The following is a 23,622-nucleotide window of genomic DNA, read 5'->3' as shown; positions in this document are numbered from 1 at the left end:
CTGAACAATCTTCTAATATTAATTTGTCTCTCCAATGCTTAGGGAATTCAAGTGAATCACTTCACTCTGAGTAGCAATCAGCCTAGACAATTTTATTTTGGGGATGTGAAACAAAAGACAGATGTGTTAAGTAATGTTTGTATTAATATTTTATCGCCCATCTCTTCCACTGAAGGTAGACAGGACCCAGTTTTATCTTCCTTGGATGGATGAGACCAGATTTTCATCAATCTTATGTTGACTCAAAGGGAATGTGGCCTTAGGGTCTAATTCTTAAACTACCTTCCCCCCACTGAGAACCACAGTTAGATACTGAAGAAGGTCCATGTAATGATATTCACAGTATTCATTTTATACTTTCTGGAAAAAAAAAAAACCCACTGATAATCATCAATTCATATCTATAGTTAACTACATTTATTTTGCTAAACATGGAGATATAAAATATATTGTGTTGGCCAAAAAAATTATTCAGGTTTTCTGTCAGATGGTATAGAAAACCCAAACATTTTGGGTCAACCCAATATATTGTGCTATAGGTTAGCATAGCCAATTTGAAGAATAATTTGCAATAGGTAGTGAATATGAGCCTGTATAAGCCCCAGAACAAGTATTTTTACTTCTACATATATTTGTAGACCTTCTTTCATGGGTCACACAAAGAGCTATGTACAATAACATATTCATTGATTCATTGTTTGTAATGGCAGAGAAAAGATACAACCTACATTTCCATCACTAGAAGGATGAATCAATACATATGTACTCATTCAATGGAACACTATACACGGCAGCTATGATGAGTGAAATAGTGCTGTAAGCATCAACATGGACACATTAAAAAATGGTGCAGACAGAATAAAGCTTATTGGATGCTAAAATATGATATATATATATGGAAAGTTCTAAAACATGCAAAACCATTAGATGTAATTTATGTACACAGACATATATAGTATACAGTATAAGGATAAAAACATGCATGGAAACAATCAATGCCAAACTCCAGAGAAGTTATCTCTCAAGAGAGAAAGAAATGAGAGCTGGGAGAAGTAACAAGAGGGCTTGAATGGTATTGGTAATATTAATTTCTTTATAAAACATTAAGCAAATATTACAAAATGACAAGAATGGACAAAGCTGGCTTCATTATTTAACTCTGTCATATACTTGGCACACAGGCACATTCTTGGCTCCATGGCATCACGGCCATTGTTCAGGTGACTACTTATCTTCTCAGAACCTATAAAGTGCCTGATGTGTAATAGGTCCTGGATAAATTGTTAACCAGGTGAATGAATAAATGATTCTCTACAATTCTGTACATCTGCAGTAATTCTTTTAAAATGAAAATAATGCTATAGAAATAAAAAATATAAATACCAATATGCTTTCTCATAGCATATAAATAAGTCAATATAAATGTGGAAAAAATGGAAAACATTTTAAAATGTGCTTTTTCACAGTACAAGTTTGAGAAATTTGTGTAGAAGGAAGTTGTAGGGTCAAGGAGGAGGCTTTGGGGGAAATTTAATGCTTGCAGGAACGTTCGTCCAAAACAAAAACACAGGTTTAAAGATGGCAGGGGAGGGGAACTGGATTGGTTCACAGTTGGAGTAAGTCATCCTAAAGCGATGGCGTGGAGCTCTCTGGGTTTAAGCCAAACCAAGGACTGATCCAACCCAACAGGCCCCGTTCTCTTGAGCTACATGATTTTCTAACCAGACCAGAGCAGATTTGTTATCAGCTTCTAAAAAAACAAACAAACAAAAATCCAAACAGCTATTTCCCTGTTGTTTGCCCTCTAGTCCAAACATCTTCCAGATCCATGAGCAAGGCAAGGCCTTGTCCAGCCCAGCACACAGCAGAGCAAAGCAGTCTCGTAACCACTGCTGCATACACGCCAACATCTCAAGGCAATCATCCCATTCAGGAAAGAAAAACCCATCAGGAAACGGCAAACCACGACAGCATGCACTTGGGTCAGGCATGCAGGAAGACCAAGACAAAACAAGCGGAAAAGTACCTCGGAAGTCACCTTGCAAGACAGTAACTTAGAGGTGTACTGGCAGAGAGGGAAAAACCAGGGTTAGTAAATGGCAGAGACACAGGGAACACCCCTCAGCTGGGGACCAGCACCACGTGGGGGGCGGAGGCAGGGCGTGGGGGGGACAGGAGGGGAAGTGACGTCAGGAGACCAGGACACACCCACCCCAAGACTTGCTTCATCTGATATCAGTTTATTTAAAAGTGTATCTTTTGCAGCAAGCAGATACCCTATCATTCCTCCATAAAAATATCAGATAAGCCAGACTTTGTTAATTCAAGATTTGTCGCTTCCATTTGCTATGATCTGAATTAACAAGATTCTTTCCCCTGTTGTCTATGCAACCAGCTGCCCCCAGCAAGATCCTTAAGGGTCACGTTGGACTCGTTAGAATCTGTAGTCATCTGTAGACAAACAGCCCTTTCCTCTTCCTGTAGGCCTCTCTGAGCCTGAAGCAGTCTTGTCATCTGCTGTCTCATGAAAAGAAGACCCTAACCATAGACAAAGAATGGTTTGAATGCCAGGTCTGTGGAGGCAGATTCTCTGAACCTGATCTGAGGATGACGCTGCCACGAGACAGCAAGCAGCCTGCTTCATCTCTACCTTGGGGGGACCGAGACAGGTTCCTGAGAATGGGGTGATTATGTAGGAACTAGAACGATCCTTTAGTTCCTCTAGGAAACTAAAAGTCGCTGTAAAGAAAGCTCAGCAAAAATATGTCCTGGCTGTGGGTGATGAGTTAGAAGGACCGACTTTTGACAGCTCCCTCCAGACTTGTGGTCATGACCTTGCACTTACACCACATGGGACCTTGAAGGCACCGACTGGTTTCTGGCAGGGTGACCATAGGCTGGATGGGGGATCATATGACTGATCACCGACTGCTTCTTAGGCATTGCACTTGAAAAACCATGTTGCATCATGATCAGACTGATGACCAGGGGCTGATGGATGCGGAGTGCTCCCCTCCTCTGCACGCTCCTAGGGTGTGTGTGAGAACCTGAGAGAGCTGGGGGCACGGAGCATCACTGAGGGTGACTGAGCCTTCACCCTGTGGTGTGGGGGCATTGGAGGCACACAAGCTTCCTCCGCCCCCCGAGCGAGAGTTCAGCTAGAATTCCCCAGAGGTGTCATGGTCTGGAAGGAAGAGTGTGTCAGGAACTCTTGGAAAAGTAGTGACTTCTAGCCCAGGAATTAACCCAGGAATCAAAGAGACCTTGGTTTAACCCAGGAATCAAAGAGGCCTGCTCTTATTCCAAGACAGGCAGGAAAGGCTGAAAGCCCTCTCAGTAACTACCCTGGGGGCAAAAGAGAAAGAACAGAGGAAAAGCCACCAAGGGCAGATTCTGTGCGAGGCATGAAGATGGGGCTGAAAGCCCAGGAGGCTATACTTTAGACTCAGCACGGCATCCCTTCCATGAGAAAGGGAAAGCAAGTCTACGAAACAAGTTCAAGAGCGCTTCTGGCTCAAGAACTCATTGCCTTCCAAGACTTGGGTCAGGCTGGAGGAAAAACTGGCCAGAAAAACAGTGTTGCCTCAATATCCTTCCTTTGCAAGGTACCAAGAAACCCTACAGGAAATGATGATTCATTAGGACCTTATGAGTTGCATGACTGACCAGAGACAGCATCAGGGCCAGATAAAGGGACATTTCCATGTAAGATAACATTTCCAGATAGGAGAAACCTATACTATGAGCAGGAAGGCTGCTCTGCACAAAAACAGCAGGTGGGGGGATGGGTGAGGTTGAACTCAGTCCCCCAGTCTCCTCCCCAGCTGTGCAGCCGACTCAGGACTGCGTCCTCACAGTTTTGGAAAAGGGTGGCTTTTCCTAATTCTCACAAGAGACCTGTATAGGCTGGTAAACAGCCCAGGGTAAGTGAGCCGGGTTGGGGTTAGCAATCCTCCTACCCCTAAATTAGCCAAGGGGTCCACCAGGAGGTGGAGCCTGGCTGAACCTCCAGCATGGTGACACTCATCAGTGACCACGCCAAGCAGGAGGCCCCAGCCCAGGAGGACGAAGACCGCTGCTACTGAAGGATTATCCTGCTCGAGGTCTGAGATGGGGAACAAGGATGGCCATGTGGGGGTCACTTTCTCAGAAAAGGTGTTTTTTTTCTGGCTCCTTGTCACTGACTTCATGCCCAACTGCAAAATGAAGCAAAGCATCCACAGATGACTTTCACATCACCAAAACAGTAACTCCTGGGCAGATGTTCCCAGAGAGAGAGAGATTCATGATTTCATATTTCATCTTCTGTCATTCTCTGAGCCCTCACTTTGGTTCTAGCAGGAGAGAGGCTAGCTGAAGAATATGAAAAAGAGCACTGCATACTGCACAGCTGCCTCAGTGCCACTGCCTGTCAGGGATTCCTTGAGCCAGAGGCTTCCCTCCTAGCCCACATGTGATATTTTATCAAGTGGAGAAATGGAAGGTCCTGAACCAGGGACAGGTCTCCAGGCGCCAGCTCTACTCTGGGGTAAGGGGATGCTATACCTGTTTTGATGGTGAGGATCAGTTTTCTCCCCCAGATAGGTTGGCAAAAACTACTCATGGAAACTGCAGGCACAGCTACATTTGTCTTCTCTTTCTTCTCTCCTCCCACCCTCATTAACATCACTGTACCCAGCGCATCACTAGGCACACGTCCCAATTTTGTTTTTAAGCCTGCCTTCTCCTTGGGAAGTAGAGTATGTAAGAATTCTCTTCTTTCGGTTCAGAAAGAGCTTGCTACTTCCTAAGAGTGAACACTTGGTTGGGTCCTGATCATGTGTGAGCAACTCACAGCTGCCAAGTGGCTTTGGGGAAAAAATGGTGGCAGGCCCAAGTGCTGAGTCACAATGGACCCAGATGAGTTAGGATGATAGAAGCTAGAGGAGCTAAGAAGCCACATCTTACCCCGAGGATCGTGTATGTGGATGGAGCAAGGAGAAAAGAATTACCAGCTTCAGGGACAGGGAAGCCAGTGACAAAATTCGGGCTTCAAGCCATCCATCTGCTCCCTGTGGTTAATATTTTGGTATGAGAGACAATTAAAGAAGGGCCACAGATCAGCTAGGAAGAGAGATGAAGGCTTGTTCAGTCCTATAGTTAGACTTCAACATATTCTGCAGTGATTGATGGTGACACAATAGAAAGATTCCCTGAATCAAAAGGACTAAGACAGGTTAACAGGTGGCTCTGAGATGAAGTCTCACTGATGATCATTCATTTGCTTTAGAAGCAACTGTAGTATACTGTTCTTTTGTTTCTTCCAGACTTGGGTTTCTTAAAAGAGATACAGTATGTTGGATAGATTTTTTTTTTCTATCCCTAAGAACTTTCAACAGCGAAAAGCTTGGTTCTCTTGCAGTGTCAATGACAGTGCAGAAAACTTGGCCTTGCCTTTAAGATCTGGGAATATGAACAGTTTGCTTAGTATGTTTCTTCCTTATCTAAAACGTTGATATACTTGAAAAAAAAAAACAAACAGAGATAGGAGTGTGTAAGTGAAGGGCAATCAGTGTTAAAAGGCTGATTCCAAGCCGCTTCCTTCATGCAAAGGGGGAAATCCAAACTGAGTGGTATATGTCAGGTGGCTGCCTAAGTATCAGTCTGTTTGCTTCTGCCTATGACCTGAGTACGAGCAGGCTCTTTACTTCTAGGTATGGCGTTCTCCCCTGACACCTGCCCTTCAACACAAAAGGCATGCAAAAGAGATACAGAGAGGGTGCTTCAAAATCACTCGTCTGGGTCACATGCAAAGTGATCTATCAGTCCCTCTGTATCCCCACATCCCAGCCAACTTCCACCAAGGTTGCCGATATATGGTGTGAAATCGTACGTACAGCCCTAAGCTTCAAGACGATCACAGGCTCCAGAAAATACCTAAAGGTTAACTCCGTAATTTTAAAAAGGGCTCAAAGAAGGGCAGAAAGGGTCTTACAGGCTCAGAGAAGGAGCCCCAGCGGTGGAAACCTCAGCAGCAGCCATCAAGGGCCAGGCCCATCCCACTGTACAATACAAGGAACAGTGCAGAAATATTCCAGCCCAAAAGTGGAGCTGGGTTAGCTTTCCAAGCAATTGAGGTACAAGCCCAGGGAAGAGGAGGCTGAAAGACACCAACCACAGGCACGTTCGCTTTCTTTCTTTACCACTAAAATGTTCAGTATCTGGCTTCAACCCCAGAAATCCTTTAACTCAGCCAACTAGAATATGAAAGGCAGTTAATCAGCATGGAATTCCTACTGTGAGCCCGATCCGTGTTCAAGTTTAAGGTGAGCAAAGAATTTATCATCCAAACTGGGGCACTTTTAAGAAGGAAAGGGGATGCTATTAATAATTACAAGAGGATAAGAGGCAGAAACCAGGACTGTCCTGGGTCAACTGGGGCATATCCTCAACTGACCTGAGCTATTTCAGGGGAGGAGGTGGTTACCTCAATAAAATGCTAAGAGACAGAAGCCAGCAGACTCTGAGGAAGTTGACACGGACCCCTGAGGCTGATCCCCAGGCTCTTGGGTGTGCAGGCCGTGGTGACCAAGGGCTCTTAAGTCTCTTACTAGAGAAAGAAACCACAGAGCAGATGACTTCCTTCGCGGTTGATGGGAACGTCACATGCAAAGTTTTCAAAGTTGAGGGTTGCAAGGTAGTTCTGTGGTTTTTAACTGTCATTTTAAAAGGCTCTTTCCTGCCAAACTGTACACAGGGGCTTGGTAACAGCCCAAAACATACTGAGTCTTCCGAGCACTGTGTACCTTTTATAGGGATTGCCCAGAGCAGACACTGAAGGATCAGCCTTGTCATAGTTCTCTGCAGCGATCCCTGACGTTTTTGGCACCAGGGGCCAGCTTCACAGAAGACAATTTTTCCATGAACCAGGGTCGGGACAGGGAGATGGTTTCAGGATGATTCCAGTGCATTACATTTATTGTGCACTTTATTCCTATTATTATTACATCAACTCCATCTCAGACCATCAGTCATTAGATCCCAGAGGCTGGGGACTCCTGCCTAGAGGAATAACATCTATACAGAGCAGGTGAGCAATGGTTGTGGTCAGCTCCCTGGTGTCTGTGGGTGAATTCGGGGAGCTTACGTCCTTCTTTCTGTGTTTCCCCTGCGTGGTATCTTTCTACACATCCCATATCTCATGCACAAGCCGTGCCAATAGATTCAGACCAGAACTTGGCAGCAAAAGGACCCACTCTTTGCATGATCGATGTTTTTGAGAAACAAGACAAACCCCAACCCAACTCCAGGCACGTTAAACCACACATGTGAAAACGGGTGCTGGTACCATGATGCTGGCCAGACAACCGCACACACATCACAGCCTGATCCACGGTACCATACACCAGGCCGATGTTCACCCTTGGATGCAGGAAAGAGGAAAGGAAGAGAAACTTACACTACTATCATCCATTCTCTCGCGCCTTTTAGATTTGTGTGTCTCATAGTCTTCCATGAGGGTCTGCATCAGATTCTTGGGCCGCTGCGATCCGGCAGCCTCTTCGGGGGCTAAGTCAGGCTGCAAGCTGGGACCTTCAGGTGTGGGGGATGGAGGAGGTTTGACTTTCTCTATTTTCCCTGAAACAAACAACACGAAGAGAACACCCTTTCTAATAAGCTTGTCTGCTCATGACGGCTTTCGGAAAGAAGAGAACACTGGCAAAAAAGCAACCTGTGACATAGAGCGTGGGTACCAGAATGATGGTTAAGTGCAGGTCATTTCATTACAAGGATCCAAGTGCTTAAGGATTAATGTCACAAACGCATCCAACAAAGACCTCAAGGAAACTGGTTCTAAAGTCAGTTAGACCAAAGAGACCTGTCAAGCATTTCGCAAATATATGTCAGACAGACAGACAGGTAAGACAGACAGACAGACAGACATTGGCTCTGGTTGTTTTGGGGACATGTATTCTATTCGAATCTTAAAGACCCATTTCTTACAGATAAGGAAAACTGAGGCTCTGCAAAGAGAAGGCTGTGCTGAGTCACCAGGAGGCTGGCGATGGTATCCAGGTCTCCTGGTTTCCTTCCCAGGCTCTTTCTCTTCTATCAGAGGTCACCGATGGTCAGATGACCAGCCTGAGATTTTTGTATAAAACAGCATGTGTTGTAAAACCCCTGAATGAGAACTAAGCCTGTTCTTCCTGGTTTTACACTTATCAGCCAGCTTTACTTTTTTACCTTACCTGCCATGGTCCTGAAAGCATTTAGGTTTGAGTTCCCAGATCTCAGGGAATGAATGTCAACAACTGCAAGTTCAATGTTGTAGGAAAGGGGTGTGCCAGACTTGGGAAAGGTGAGGTTTCAGCTTTTGAGATACCAAACAGGAATTCTCAGGATGAGATCAGGTCCACAGTCACAGTGGTGTGGTGATGTCAAGCACTGCCGCTAAGACTGCCTGCATCCGACCCTCTTGGGAAATGCCTGGCCCTGACTTCTGGCCCAGGTGGGAGTGGGTTTTATTGCCAGAGCCCCAAACGCACCTCTGAGAAGTACCTTCAGGTGCAACAGTCATGATGTTTCCAACTATGCCCCTTGTGGGAGACACAGGGACTATAAACAAGGAATGTGGAGAAAACACACAAAATATATGGGGCCATTCAAGCACAGAAGTTTGGAAGCTACCAGGGGAGGTTCAAGACCCACTTGACCCCCTGCTGCAGACCCAGGAGGGAGGTAGCTCATCTTTCTCTGCCTTACTCCCCAGACTGCCTGATGCAGCCAGCCAGAATCACAAGTGAAGCCTGGGGACTGTCTCTCCACATGGGTGGCTCTAAGACTGTACCAGGCAGAGCTCCTTTGATGGGAGGTGGGAAGGCCCTCAGAGCTCAGGAAGCTTGGGTTTTCATCTCTGCTCTCTCATGAACCAGCCATGAGGTTGGCTGAAGACAACCATGTCATTGTTCTCACTTTAATCTTGGATTGATCACTTAGGTTCTCCAAGTTTCAACTTCCCTAGCAAGGACATGAGAAAACGGGGAGACTCTGTCTTGGAAGTCCACTCTAACTCAAACATTTTGCTATTCTATCAAGCATATTTGGCAAGAAGATCAACCTTCACCGGTTAAAAAAAAAGTATATGACCAGCCCATTTGGCAATTATGTAGGAAATGATTTTTAATACATGGGCACCATTACATTAGTAACTTAATGAAACTCATTGCTTTGATCTCAGTTACCCAGATCACTGGTAAAAAGTCTTTTGATATTAACAGTAAGGGTACAAATAATTGAAGGTCTTGAAATCCTCTGGAAATGATTTCTATTTTTTATTATGAAAATTAGGGAATGCTATCATGATGCCAATGGACTTATCAACTATATTAACATTTATGAAGATTTTACCACTCCTGTTTCATCTATCCTACCTGCCTGCCTTCCTCCCACCCCTCTGTACGAAAATATCTGAAGCAATCTCAGGCCTCAGGCAATATAAATCTGGAATTACATACTTGGTATGTATTTCTAAAAATTTTGATTAACTTTTATAATGAAGCTTTGAGAAATAATACAGCCCAGTGGCCAGCACGCAGTTCTAGAGCCAGTCTGCTTGGTTTGAGTTCATTACTTGGCAGCAAAATACCCTTGGGCAAGTTACCTTTTTTTTTTTTTTTTTAAGTTTTTCTATCTCTATTTCCAAATCTATAAAACTGGCATGTTGATAGAGGTACTTACCTCATATGGTTGGTACAAGAACCAAATTAATATTTATAAAGTTAATCTTTAGAACAGTAAGCATCCAATGAGTCTAGTTATTATTTACTTGGAATCTCAAAGAATAATTATGTCTATGGAGTAACAATGAGCAATTTCCTAGGAAATTCTGCATAAAAATCTTGCAACTCTTTTAAATCTAGAAACAGATACCAAAAGATCAGGTTGGTCACTTTCCAACTGACCTCTCAAGAGGTCCCAGTCATCTCCTACTAGCTATTCCCCCAGTACTAAACTCCTAGAAAGACAGTCTGTATTCACTGCCTCAAACTTCACCCCTTCACAGATACCACAACAGGACCCCTGACTCAGAACACTTTGTTTATACTTCTGTGAAAGCCTTTCTCACACATTGACTTGTGTCACTTCTGGTTGTTTAAATTTTTCTTCTCAGTTAAGCTATAAAGTCGCCTGAAGATAGGAATCATTTCAATCGGAGGCTAAGACTCCCCCTAACTCATCTGAATATACACTCAACTAGCGTAGGACCCTATCTGCCCTGGTCACTGCCGGATCCCAGCACTAATCGTGGTATTTGGCACAAGGCAGGAGCTTCGTGGTTGTTGAATGAACCAGTACATCCATTGTGAAATACACATAGCAGTCACTAATTAAATAACTTGTGGATTGGGACAGAATTCCCAATACAGAATCTGAGAAAAGAGTTTAAATGTCTTCCCTAAAGCACATGAGATAAAACAACTGTGGTCTACAGAACCACAGACACGAACAGCTTTGGAGTAACAACAAACACATTTACACAGCATTTCAATGATAGGTTTCTTCATGTCATTCGATCCTTAAAACAACCCTGGTATGTAGTAATCAGGGTGGATGTCATGACATCTCTGAACAGTTTAGACCCTGGAGGCTCAGATGCTTACCATTAGCCCAAATTATATTAGCTAGCAACAATCAGGGTTAGGTCTGGAACCCAAATTGTGTCGATTGTCGCTAAATTATATAATTGGGTGTGTGCTGAAAGAGAATCACAGAAGGTGAAAAGTTACTACAGAGAAGTGGTCAGCTATTAAACATTAAAGCCACTTCCTGTTTCTTTCTTAGTATTCCAGCAAATTCATCCCTAAAGCCAGTTTTACCGATTCCAACCACTAGAGGTCACATGGGTAACAGGAACCAAAGACTGCCTTAGCAGGTCTGCAGTGACGGCTTCCAGAGAAGGTGGCTGGGACGTCTGGGAGAGAACAGGTTTCAGATAACCAAGCTCATGTCTGAGCCTCAGGAGAAGCAGTCACAGGTCCCCAGAGAAAGGAGACACTGCACCCCACCCCCAGACCTCTGGTCTGGTTGATACCAGGGGAAGTCAGCTTGGTGGGGCTTCTCTGCTGTGATCTCCAACCACCCTGCCTCCAGTATGGTTCCAACTAAGCCTGCAATTCTCACACCAGCTGAGGAATCACACAGGTCATCAAAAACCTAGTTTGCAGCCCAATCAAGTTTTCCCCTTGATTTGTTGTTGTTGTTCAGTTGCTAAGTCATGTCCAACTCTTTGGGATCCCATGGATTGTAGTAAACCAGGCTCCTTTGTTCATGGGGTTCTCCAGGCAACAATACTACAATGGGTTTGCCATCTCCTTAAGGGGATCTTCCTGGACCAGGGATCGAACCCATGTCTCCTGCACTGGCAGGGAGATTCTTTACCACTGAGCCACCAGGGAAGTCCCTTTCCCCTTGGCCAGGATGGTGAAAAATGTCTCATGCTCACCCCCCAGTAGTAGACGCTGCAGACACCACCATTTGGGCCTCATGACACAAACGAGGAAACAACTGATGCAAGTAATCCGTGGTCCAGGCCTGAGGAGCCTCTCTCATCCTTGTCTACAGTCCTGGAGAGCCTCTTGCAATTCCTTGGCCCTTAGGACACTACCCATCAGACTCTTCAAACACTGATGGTTATCTCTGGTGGTTGCTGGCGTGTACCCAGATTCCACTGCCCCCCGGTTCCATCTCCACTTGTCTCAACAAAACTCGTTCTCAGTCTGTTCAACTGGAGAAGGACTGAATAGCTGATAGTAGCTGAGAGTGGCCTCTATTTCAATGATAAACATCCTGCTATCTAGTTTCTTACCTGGGAAGAATACTCTACAAAACATTTCTCTTAAAGAAGCCCAGTTGGTGTCATGTAGACCTCAGGGCAGACCTGTGTTGGTCTTGGCCAAGAGCTGGTACCTGACATTTACAGAGCGGGGGTAATGTGAGTTTTATGGCTGATTTAGGAACCAAAAGAACAAAGCTAGATTGCATCATAAAAATAAATGGAAAAAAAAAAAAAAGCTAGATTGCAATTCTGAGTGGAGTGTAGAAAATGTTCTCAAGTTTACAACATACACATGATTTTGTCCAAACTATTCCATCTAGAGTAATTTTAGATTTAAGCATTTAAAGGTGTTTGAGGATAAGCAGCTTCACTTGGCAGGATGATGCCAAAGCTGTGTTTCTAAAATCATGACCTATTACCTTAGCTTTGTAAGATAGTACTCAATGCTCCAAACAGTCAAAAAGTCATTGGTCAAATAAATTTGAGACATACTCAACTAAAGAAAGTTTTAAAGATAAAACAAGATAGTTTTTCTTTACCAGAGGACTTCTCTGAAGTTTTAGTGCTAATATGATTGTGAATCCCTAGTTTTAAGGATGGGTGTACAGGACTTCTCAAATTTATTTAATTAGAGAACCTCATTTCATAGAATCCCTATTAACATCTCAAGGAAAACAGTTTTGGAAATTACTATTCTATACTAGTTAACCATTAACCACCAATTGTAGGCACAAGTTCAGCTAATAATAAGCTATGGGCACAAAGCTTATGTATAAGAACTTTTATTACTGTTTGTTTCTTTGTTTATAATTACATATGTGGAACAACAAAAGCATCTGACTATGGCACAAGGGTTAAATTAGTTATGGCTTATTCAGATGGTGGAGTATTATTTAGCCATAATAAATCATGTTTTAGTCTCTCAAATTTAAAGGAATAGTTACAGTCATGGGAAGATACTCAAAATACATTAAGAGAAAAAGCAGATTACAAAAGCAGAAATATTGCAGGGGTTTAAGTGTGCAGGCTCTACAGCTGGACTGCCTGGTTTAAATCCTAGTTCATTACTTATTAGCTGTGTAAAAGTTAAAAAAAAAAGTGCATACATGACACATAGTAAAAACTAAATTAGGGTAAGATGAACAGTCTATGGTGGGCAGAATAAAGGCTTCCACAAGCATATCCAAGCCCTAATTTCCCAAACTTGTGAATGTATTACTTTACATGGCAAAAGGATTTTGAAGGTGTGATTAAGTTAAGGACTTTGAGATGGGAGGACTATTCTAGATTATTCAGTTTGGCAAGATGTAATCACAAGGGTCCTCATAAAAGAGATGGAGGAGGATCAGAGAGTGAGACCTGAAGATGCTATGTGGCTGGCTTTGAAGATGAAGGAAGAGGTCACAAGCCAAGGAATCCAGGCAGCCTGCAGAACTGGAACAGGGAGGGAAATGGCTCCCCCTAAGAGCCTCTAGAAAGAACACAGCCCCACCAACATCTTGACTGCACCCCAGAATGACTATATTTTAATCTGTTTGAAATGCTATAACATAATACCACAGATTTTGTGGCTTAAACAGCAGAAATGATTCTCTCATCCTTCTGGAGGCTGGAAGTGTGAGATCAGCACGGGTACCAGCATGCTCGGGTTCTAGTGACAACATCCCTCCTATCGTGCAGATGGCTAACCTTCCTGCTGTGACCACACATCACAGAGAGAGAAGGGGCTCTCTGGTCTTTCTGTATAAGGGCACTAATACCATCATGAGGGGCCTCACCCTCAGGACCTCATCTAACTCTAATTACTCACAAGGGCTCTATCTCCAGCTACCATCACATCAGGGTTCAGGCCCTCAACAACTTGAGGGGGGCAAAATTCAGTCCACAGCTAACACATTTCAGATTTCTGACCTCGAGAACTATAAGATAATAAATGTGTCTTAAGTAACTATGTGCTGTGCTGTGTTCAGTCTTGTCCGACTCTCTGTGGCCCCATGGATAGTAGCCTGCCAAGCTCCTCTGTCCATGGAATTTTCCAGGCAAGAATACTGGAGCAGGTTGTTATTTCCTAATTCAGGGCATCTTCCAGACCCAGCGATTGAAAACCAACTCACATCTCCAGCATTGGCAGGTGGATTCTTTACCACTAGTGCTACCTGGGAAGCCCTGTTAAGTCACTATATTTCTGATTTGCTACAGCCAATAGTAGACTAATACATATATAGACCTAATGTTATCTTCCATGCACCTAAGTGCATGAGAATAATTAGATAGGTAGGGGTTAGGATTACAAATCAGTTTTACCTTTATTCTTTGTTCTCCAAACTTTTTCTGCAATAAGCATGAATTAATTCTAAATTATATAACAAGCCAGAATTTTTTTCCTTTAGGTATTACTACCCATGCTAACAAGAGTAGATAAAGTTGAGGCTTTAACCTTCATGGACTAGGCAGATCCAGACGCTCCTGTGTCTCACCAGGCAGCACAGGCCTAGGGGAACCCCTGGGCTAACCCCTCCTGGGGGCCTCACAGAAGCGCTGGTCTTGACTGTGTGACATGAGGAGCAGAGCGGGCAGCAGAATTTCACTCCCAATTCGTAAATGCTGTCTCCCATGATGAGTGGAAGAAAAACCAGAAACCATGAATTTGTGTTTCCTGTTTATTATAAACAGTTAAGACACTTTCTGGTCCAGAGAGAGCGAGCCACACTTTGACTCGCTTCTGGCTTTTGCAAACAAGATGGATTTCCCCATGCTGATGGGGGAAGAGAGAAAACCCCACAATTCCTCCCACTCAAGGGAACCGGAGTGGAGGCTGCATGTCCTGGGTACACAGTTGCTGCCTTTCCAGATGGCCCACACCCTCCCTCTTCAGGAAGAGGACTAACTTCTATGAAACCAAGAGGGCGGACTCCCAAAGTTTAGAAAATTATTTCGGTCAAACATTAGCATCCTGGTGAGTATTATATTCTATATACATGGCATCTGACATCTTAAAAATCAAAGATCCTTTGTTTCTACATTTCTCAAAAGAAAAGAGAAAGCCATCACCCACTCTTATTTAAAAACCAAACCGAACAAAGACGCCCACCAAATAACATGCCTTGGCCCAAGCCTCCTTCAATGATCTCCTTTCTTCACGGGGCCTTGGGGTGCGCTTGCAAACATCTAAACGACTCGCAGATCGCCAGAAAGGAGTCAATTGCAAGACTCAACGTTTTGCAATTCCATTTCCTCCCATTACAAGGGAATATCCTGCCTGTTGAATCCCACGGGCTTGTACAGTTCCAGCTGTGACCCCCACAGCCTTGCTCCTTTCATCTCCTCCTCTGAAGCCCCCATGAGTGGGAGAATGTGATGATATGAATCTTCAGACCATAAGTCTAGCTCAGAAATGAGAAATATCCCAACCTGCTGATACAAGTCTCAGAAACTTCCAAATATTACTACTTCAAGGTAAGGAGGGATGAGTTGTCATTTCTCTGAACAGAGCTCGAAAATGAAAACTGGAGAAGAAAAGAGTTTTGCACCTCAAGGGCAAGTATAGTTTAAGACCAAAAAAAAGGAAAAAATTTAACTAAAATAGTAAGAATGAAAATCATGGTAAGTAGCAATTCCTGGACCAAGATCTTCTGGTTAAACACATTTCTACCAAAATGGTAACCCTGGTTCTATGAAGATCACCCCCCGCCCCAAAAGAAAATATTTTCACGGTAATTTGTAATTTCATTCTCAACCAACATGCTTAATAATGGCCTTTGTTTTTTGAAATCACAGGTGACTACTGAAAGCTAATTGTGAACTCAGATGTTATGAGAGAAACTAATTCTAAGGAAGTAACAATGAATACTTCTCAGGACTAGAAAGCAATTTTATAAAGCATACTGTGCCATTTATGTCAGGCTTCCAATAGCTACTGAATAACTCTTAAGTAACTCTGCTAAAAGTTTTCTAAGTCTTTTCCTAAAACATCACAAAAACTGCAATAACAACAAAAATAATAATAACCCTAATGGGAAGCCTTTTGTGCACTGACTGTATTAACCTGTTGATGAGGCTAATGCTATTTTATTCCCATTTTACTGGTGAAGAAACTGAGATGGTGAAGTAAGTTACACAGCTAACAAGAAGCGGAAACAGGATTTAAACTTTAGAGATGAATCCAAAGAAATGACTGTCACATTTAAGCACATAATTCTCCTTGCCCATCTTTAGTATGAATTTATATTTGAGTAATGAGAAATAAAAGATGGACTGAGAACAATGTGATGTCAGATGCATACAACTTTTGGGGAAACCTCTGATGTTTACCAAGGCCATGAGAAATAAAATACCATTACAGGTGATAGGGATGTATTCCCCAGGGCTCTAATGGCCTGTCCTGCATACACTTCCCATGACTGCCCCTGGTCCTCCACCCTGTAAGTAGTAAGTAGTTTATTCACAAACATGAACTGGATCTGAAATACCAGTCTCCCTATGGAAGCACATGGCAAGTCGCCACGGTTAGTACAAGACTGTCATATCCTGCCCTAAATGCCAACAATCATGATGGCTATCTTGCTCCCAGGCCTGGCTTAGATGAAATTTAGCTCACATTTCTTATGAGGCATTACAGCAGGAATTTTATAAGAATTAGGTCCTTTGATTCATCTCTTCATTCTCAGCTCATGACTGCATATTGATTTGCATGTGATTGAGTCTGAATTTTTGGAAGTAGCTCTCCTAACTCGGAGCACAGAGTAGCCAGACTCAGGAGAAGGACCACCACGTGGTGTCCCCAGCAAGACAGGGAACAACCCACACAACCCTGGGTATACCAGAAGACCCAGCACAATCAGCGGTGACAGCAGAATCTGTTGCAGAAGGGAGTGGTGGGAAGTGTTGTTCTTTTCCAAAGTTCTACGATCCAGAAGCCATGACCACAGGCTTGTCACAGAAGAAAGACCAGAATCTGTATCTTCGCAGAAGTGAGGCTGATGGGTTTAACCGTGGTAGTGGCCTTTTTAAACCACTGAAGGTAATGTCCAAAATGAACTTTGAATTCTGTAACTTGAGAAGTCCTGATTCATCGCATACCTTCATCCCTTGCCAAACACTATTTTGATCTAAACTTTCTTACCAATTCCTTAACAAATAGCATGCATTTTTTTTTTAATGAACCTATTTGCTGAGTTCAGATACATAAAATACAAAGAATTTCTGGTTCAAGGCAAAAGGAATAATCTTATCTTAAAGAGCAAAAGGGAACAAAAGCAGAGAGCAGACATGGTGTTCAATGAACACTAGTAAATGAATTTGGTCAGTTCTGGTCCCACTCTGCCAGACGTGTTCAGGCAATGGCGTGAACACTTATTCCCACTCATCGTCAGATTAAGAAATTGATTCCTTGCTTGAGTTCCCATTCCTTTCAGGCAATGAGCCTCTCTCTGGAGTGAACGACTGAGTTTCCTCCTGGGCATAAACATTCAGGAACAACTCATAAGAGCAGCCAGGCTAGATGGCTGATGTGGACGATGTTAGTCCCTCGGCCATCTGCTTAGATCTTGGGACAGTACCAGCAGTTTTCCTACTGTAACTTGAAGCACTGGAATTAAGTTCTGAAACCACAAAGGAACCATCCTACGTCACTAGGGTAGCACTGTCTCATGGCCTCTGCAAGAAAATTCATCCACCTAGACCACTGGGAGCAGAGGACTCCAGAGCAGTCGTGGTTCCAAAAAGCAGGAGGAGGAGGACCCAAGAGAAAGCAAGGGCTAGCCCTGAGGCTGGGAGAGAGGTGAGGAAGACTTGAGTGGAGAGCGGGACTGTTATCATGAACCTCATAGACCTCAGAGGCAGACGAGCAGGTCCAGCAGAGGGCGAGAAATGGTGTACAAAGACTATGGCCTTTGAAGTCAAACAAGCCTGAGCTTGAACCTGGCTTTTCCACTCGCCAGCTGGGTGACCTCAGGCAAGTGGCCTAATCTCTCTGGGCTTTGTTACTGAAAAGGGAATAATACTACAGGTTCATGATCTCTTAAGGGACAATTCCAACCTCCTCCCCACCCCCACCCCACCAAAAAGCTCTAAAAACAAAAATTTATCATAACTTCTTTGGCAACAAAACCTGATGTGAACCAGTATGAGCCTCTTCTTGGTCTTTACTGATTCCACTTAATAGAACTAACTCTTCCTAAATTTCACAACAGAAATCGAATTTGATGACAGGTGTTGCCCTGGACCTTATTGGGTATGTTAAATACTATTTACATTCATTGAACTGCTTTTCTAAGTAATAGTATGTACACTTTCCAGCCTTTCTAAAATAAGAAAAATGTGGACTATATCTGGAAAAATATGGAATATACTCTCAAGAGTTCGGATAATTTGGATTCTATCTTAGAGGGCTGTTGGGAGGATTAAATGTGAAAATGAAAAGGAGTAAACTGTGTATGAAGGAATTAGAATAGTACTCAATGTTAAGGTCTTGGTGAGCTGCAGCTACCATGATTAGGCTCGTGTCACCAGCGAATGTTCAGGGAACATGTTGGTAGATATAACTGTCTGTAGGACACCACATTCAGCTTTAGAACCCTTACACAGGGACTTCCCTGGAAGTCCAGAGGTTAAGGCACTTGCACTGCAGGGGACATGGGTTTGATCCCTGGTTGGGGAGTTAAGATCCCACACGCCTTGTGGCATGGTCAAATAAACAAATAAAATTGTAAAACAAAACAAAAAAAGAACCTTTACACAGTCAGCTGGGCCCCTGCAAGTGGCACAATCTGTACCTGCCAGCAGGCCAGGGAAACGCTAGGCATTCCTGAAGGACAGCCCTCTTAACTGGACCTGGGAGGGAATACCTCCATCAGTCACCCACACCAGGTCTTCCACTCTGTGGAGGACCAGGGGCATCTCAAGTGAGATTCATACAAGGAGATCAAATGAGTCAATCCTAAAGGAAATCAACCCTGAATAGTCAGTGGAAGGACTGATGCTGAAGCTCCAATACTCTGGCCACCTGATGTGTAGAGTCAATTCATTGGAAAAGACTCTGATGCTGGGAAAGATTGAGAGCAGGAGGAGAAGAGAGGGCAGCAGAGGATGAGATGGTTAGATAGCATCACCAACCCAATGGACATGAATTTGAGCAACTCCAGGAGACAGTGATGACAGGGGAGCCAGGAGCACTGTACTCTATGGGGTTGCAAAGAGACATGACTTCACAACTGAACAACAACTGAGACTCAACCTAATCCAGCTCTATTTATCGTGGAACAAGGCCACCAAGCTCTGCTGCGTGAATATTGTGCTGATATAAATATTTTTTTCTACCTCAGACTTTTTCTTTGTGGCAGTGGAAGATAATGAAGGGAAAAGAAAAATACCCAGTCCAAAAACTTTATAATAATATAATGATAATCACACATGCAATCTTAATTCAAACTGACCACAGAAGTCAAAAACCCTTGGAGATCTTATTTTTGTAAGATGTATAACTATTACATCTTTCCACATATTAAAAGACCTCAAGAGACAAGTTATGGGACTCAATATTCAGATCTTTGCCTTGACCGCTATCCAGAATGTCCCACTGGGCAAACTGTCTGACTTGGTAAATCAATTCAACACCTGGCATGAAAATGCAAACTAGTTCAAAAAACTATGCTAATCATCACCTAACTAACTGGGTTTCTCTGGCCTGCCAAGAACTGGGAAGTGAAACCAGGATATCTAATAATAGACACAGCCCTAAAGAGAAAACTGTCTGTTGACACCCTTCCTATGAAAAGACAGTTTGAAAAGGTCTTGATTGTAATTTGAGTAAAATGTTTGGGTTTCCCTCCCAAACTCATTCCTCAAGGGTGTTTTACGGCAGTGTGGGGGTTACACCTTCAAATCAGGCTCCAGTACCTGCTGAAGAGCTTCCTTTATTCTCTAAGTACCGTCCCACATCTTGGAAGCATGGTTTCTCTCATAACCCAGGGCACTCGTCAAAAAGGTGGCAGGCCTTTAGACCTACGTAGAAAAGAAGCCGGTGGGACAGACTCAGGAAAGCTGAATGATTTTTAAAATCCATCAATTCCCGGATGAAGGCAGGATAGCTTTAGTGGTGTGGAGATAATCACCCCTCTGAAAAATCCTCCCTGGCTTCCCACTGACCACAAGATAAAGTGTAAAATCTAAAACCTTTAACATGATTCACATAGCTCTTCACTGTCTGGCTCCAAATCAACTTTCTTTTGTTTTGTTTTATATCTCTTCCTTTAACCCACCCTAACTTTATTTAAGTACCTCAAAGGTGCTCTTCCTTTGGGGCCTCTCTAAAGGCCCTCCCTTGTGACTGGAACATCCTCTCCTATTCCCTGAACCCAACTTCCATGCCTTCAGTTCAAACCTTAGATGATAGTTTCTAGAGAAAGGAAGACTTTCGTTACCCTCCCTCTAAGGTGGTCTTCCTTGCCCCATGCTAACACAGGTCTCCACGCTTCTCTGTGATGAAACAGCTATCTTTGTTGGATGCTTCTATTACTGAACTAAGTTCCCTGAGGGTGGAGACTTTACCTGCCTTTTTCATTTCTGTATGAACAAATGCCACACAAACCCTATTTAAACTCTTCTTCCTTTAAAAATCACACAAGAGGGACTTTCCTAGTAGTCCAGTGGTTAAGACTTTGACTTCCAGTGCAGGGGGTGGGAGCTCCATCCCCTGTTTGGGGAGCTAGATTCTATAGGCCTCATGGCCAACCACCCCCAACACAGAAACAACACTGCAACAAATTCAAAAGACTTGAAAATGGTCCACATTAAAAAAAAAAAAAAAAAGCTTTAAACAAACAAAAAAAAATCACATAAGAACCAGTGAGATTAAATTTCCGTAAAATTTCTCCTAATAATTCATCTTTGAAGATCATTACATACTTTTGAAAACAGAATCCCATCATCTTCCAGTCTCAAAAGGTAAGAGAACCAAATGCAATAACAAGTATCTTTTCAACACCCGGGAAACATTTGGAAAGCACTTCTCTTTCCTTATCACATTTTGGCTCTCAGTGAATTTTACTTGTCTTAAGATTTTAGGATTCCAACATGTCACCAGCATAATTTCTACCATAGGAGATGTTAAAAAGTGTATTTTTCATCACTTAATATCAAATTGTCACTATGAGTCACTCAATGAACTGTCTGAATCACCTCTAATGGCATGAAACATTTGCTGAGTAGGGACTCGGCAACATCTCCATTCACAAAACCAAACTGGAGCAAACAGTTCTGATCCTGACCATGAATGGTCCAGTTTGGCGGCTCAGAGTGATGTGTCAGCCTCCTTCCTGATCACAAATTAAGAAGTTGGCTGGCCAAACAATAATCTAGACATTTCCAGGCATGGATAGAAAAAAAATCGCCTTTTGCATTCAGTTTCTTTCAATCCGTGTTGTAATTCTGCGAAGTCCTGCCACCTACTTTCAATGTTCTAGAGATAAACATGAAGAAATGAGCTGCAAAACAGGTCATTATCATGACTGTGCTCAGTGTGACAATCAGACCCAAGCAGGCTTGCAGGGATGAATTACCATCTTACCAAAGGAGCAGGAATCAACCCTGCAGGGATGGAATATGGGGGGAGGAGATTAACATTAGCATGGGGGGGGGGGATTAACATTAGCATAGGGGGAAGTACAAGAAAATCAATATGGGGCTGCCCAGGGCATACATTAGGATTCTGTCTTGTTTAAAGTCTGGCGGGAAGCCTGACAAACCACAGCAGGTCAGGAGAGTATTGAAATGTCTTAATTTTTGTTTGTGTGCTAGAAAAATATGGAAGCAATATGGTAAGGGGTTCCATTAAGAGGTGGAGAGGGGAAAATTGAAAATACCACTGAGCATATGCAATGCAGAGAAGGTTCTAGGTAAGTGGAACAGCTGTAACTGATCAGAGAGCCATGGAATCTGCCTGCCATGTGAGCAGAAGTTGCTGAGATGCCTGCAAAGACTTCCTCCATTAGTGATACTGCAGACTCTTATGGAGGTCCTTCACAACCACACCCTTGTGAGGGTAGGCTCCCCAGATTGGGCTGAATTCAACTGGTACCAAAGCTTTTTCCAGGATACCATATAAAATGCCCAACTACCATCTCTGTGCCAAGCCAGCCCACAAGAATTTGAAGTGAACTTGACAAGTAAGGACCTTTGGGGAAAGCCAGCAAGTCACCAGTAAGCAGAGACCAAAAAAAAACTCCCCTGAAAGTCTTCTTTGCCTCACTCACTCACTCAGTTGCCTACTACCCTGTAACCTGAAGGAATTAAAAAACATATCAGGAGAGAGAGTCACCATGTATCCCTCTTCCTGCTCCCTCCCCTTTCCTTCCTGAATAATTTAGTTCAAAAGCCATTAGGTGGGGCTGATAGAGACAGGTTTCTGCAAGGAGTGGGGGAGGAGCCACAGTGGCCCAGCATGGTGTGGGAGCCAGAGGAAGGTGGGCAGGGAGACGGGTGACCCAATATAGGGTGCTGGAGTCCAAGGTGGGTGAGGAACGTGCAGGGGACAGCAGTGGCTACCTAAAAAGTGACGCTGGAGTCGTTTGGTGAGGAAAACAGTAGATTGGTTTCATAGGGGGAAACTGATCAAATAATAAATATACGAAGGCTCATAGGAAACAGGTATCTTGTTGTCAAGGAGAAGATTACAAATCTGCAAAGAAAGAAAATGGTATTAGATTAAAATTAAAGGTATCAGGGTGAGGTCATGGTTTTCAGTAGGTAGACAGATAGGTAAGATAGGTAGGTAGGTAGATTGATAATTGATAGATCAACAGATAGAATTCTGACCATTGAGAGTGCCTGGGAGCAGTGCCTATCCAATAGCAGTGAGCACACCAAGCACCCAGATCTTGGTTTCTAAATACCACTAAAAATACCACATTCTAAATACCACCATTCTCCACTAACAAGAACTAGTGCTCTCTATTGAAAGGGCTGATTTCAGGGTTAGGAAACTTTAAGATGAGACTGGAACATTTTGCAGCACCAGAAAGTATAAAGATTTGCCCAAAGAATAATGGAGACATGTCAAAAGGACACTGAAGTTAGCTTGAATGGGCCCCTGTGAGCTATATTTGAACAATCAAGGATAAAAATAACAGAAATGGATTACAACCTACTAAATATAACAGGAATCCACAAGACCATCTATTATGGAGAGGGATGAAGATTACATACATAGCACCAAAGTATTTCCCCACAGAATACTTGTTCATCACAAAAAGAAGAAGTAACTTTACTGTGTAGAAGCCTGGCAAACACTCCCTCAAATCAAGCCATCAAAATTAGTATTAAGTGAAAAAAGTTAACATCTGTCCCTACAATGGGACAAACTGACACAATGTACTACCTGATTGAATTCTGTGAGAAGAATAACCATCAGCTCTGTGGTATTCCTACCAAAGATGCCTAACCCGAACATAATCATGAGAAAATATCTGACAAACCCAAACTGAGGGATGTTCTATAAAAATGGGGGTGATCGAGCATCATGTTGGCAACTTACTCGTAAATATTTCTGAATAAAAATGATATTGGTACTTCATTAGGGGACTTTTCTTTAGCTTTGAGATTGTTTCAAAATTTAAAGTTTAACATGGAAAGAGTTAACTTGTGTCATTATAGATTTGATCTTGATTAAGGAATCAAGATGGGATTAAGGTCTGGAAGAAGAAGAAGAAGAAAAGGAGAAAGACAGCACTAAGTCGTGTCCGACTCTTATGACGTTATGGACTGTAGCCTGCCAGCCTCCTCTGTCCTTGGGATTTTCCAAGCAAGAACAC

At 43.1% G+C, this 23,622-nt stretch overlaps 1 protein-coding gene across 8 annotated transcripts in view; it reads right to left on the bottom strand.

Annotated features, from left to right (window-relative positions):
• PALM2AKAP2 (PALM2 and AKAP2 fusion) overlaps positions 1 to 23,622 on the bottom strand; it is a 498,977-nt gene that overhangs the window by 7,433 nt on the left and 467,922 nt on the right. For 7 of the 8 annotated variants that reach the window (XM_065946815.1, XM_065946818.1, XM_065946816.1 and 4 more), the window contains one exon: positions 7,439 to 7,617. The exons of the other annotated variant lie outside the window; for it this stretch is intronic. In XM_065946815.1, the coding sequence (XP_065802887.1) occupies positions 7,439 to 7,617 (179 nt within the window). The remainder of the gene's footprint in view (positions 1 to 7,438; positions 7,618 to 23,622) is intronic. 8 annotated transcript variants of the gene reach the window in all.

This window comes from Muntiacus reevesi, chromosome 10 (assembly GCF_963930625.1).
Source record: "Muntiacus reevesi chromosome 10, mMunRee1.1, whole genome shotgun sequence".
Lineage (NCBI taxonomy): Eukaryota > Metazoa > Chordata > Mammalia > Artiodactyla > Cervidae > Muntiacus > Muntiacus reevesi.
The sequence above is the reverse complement of the archived record's forward strand: the minus strand, read 5'-3'. Positions and strand labels throughout refer to the sequence as shown.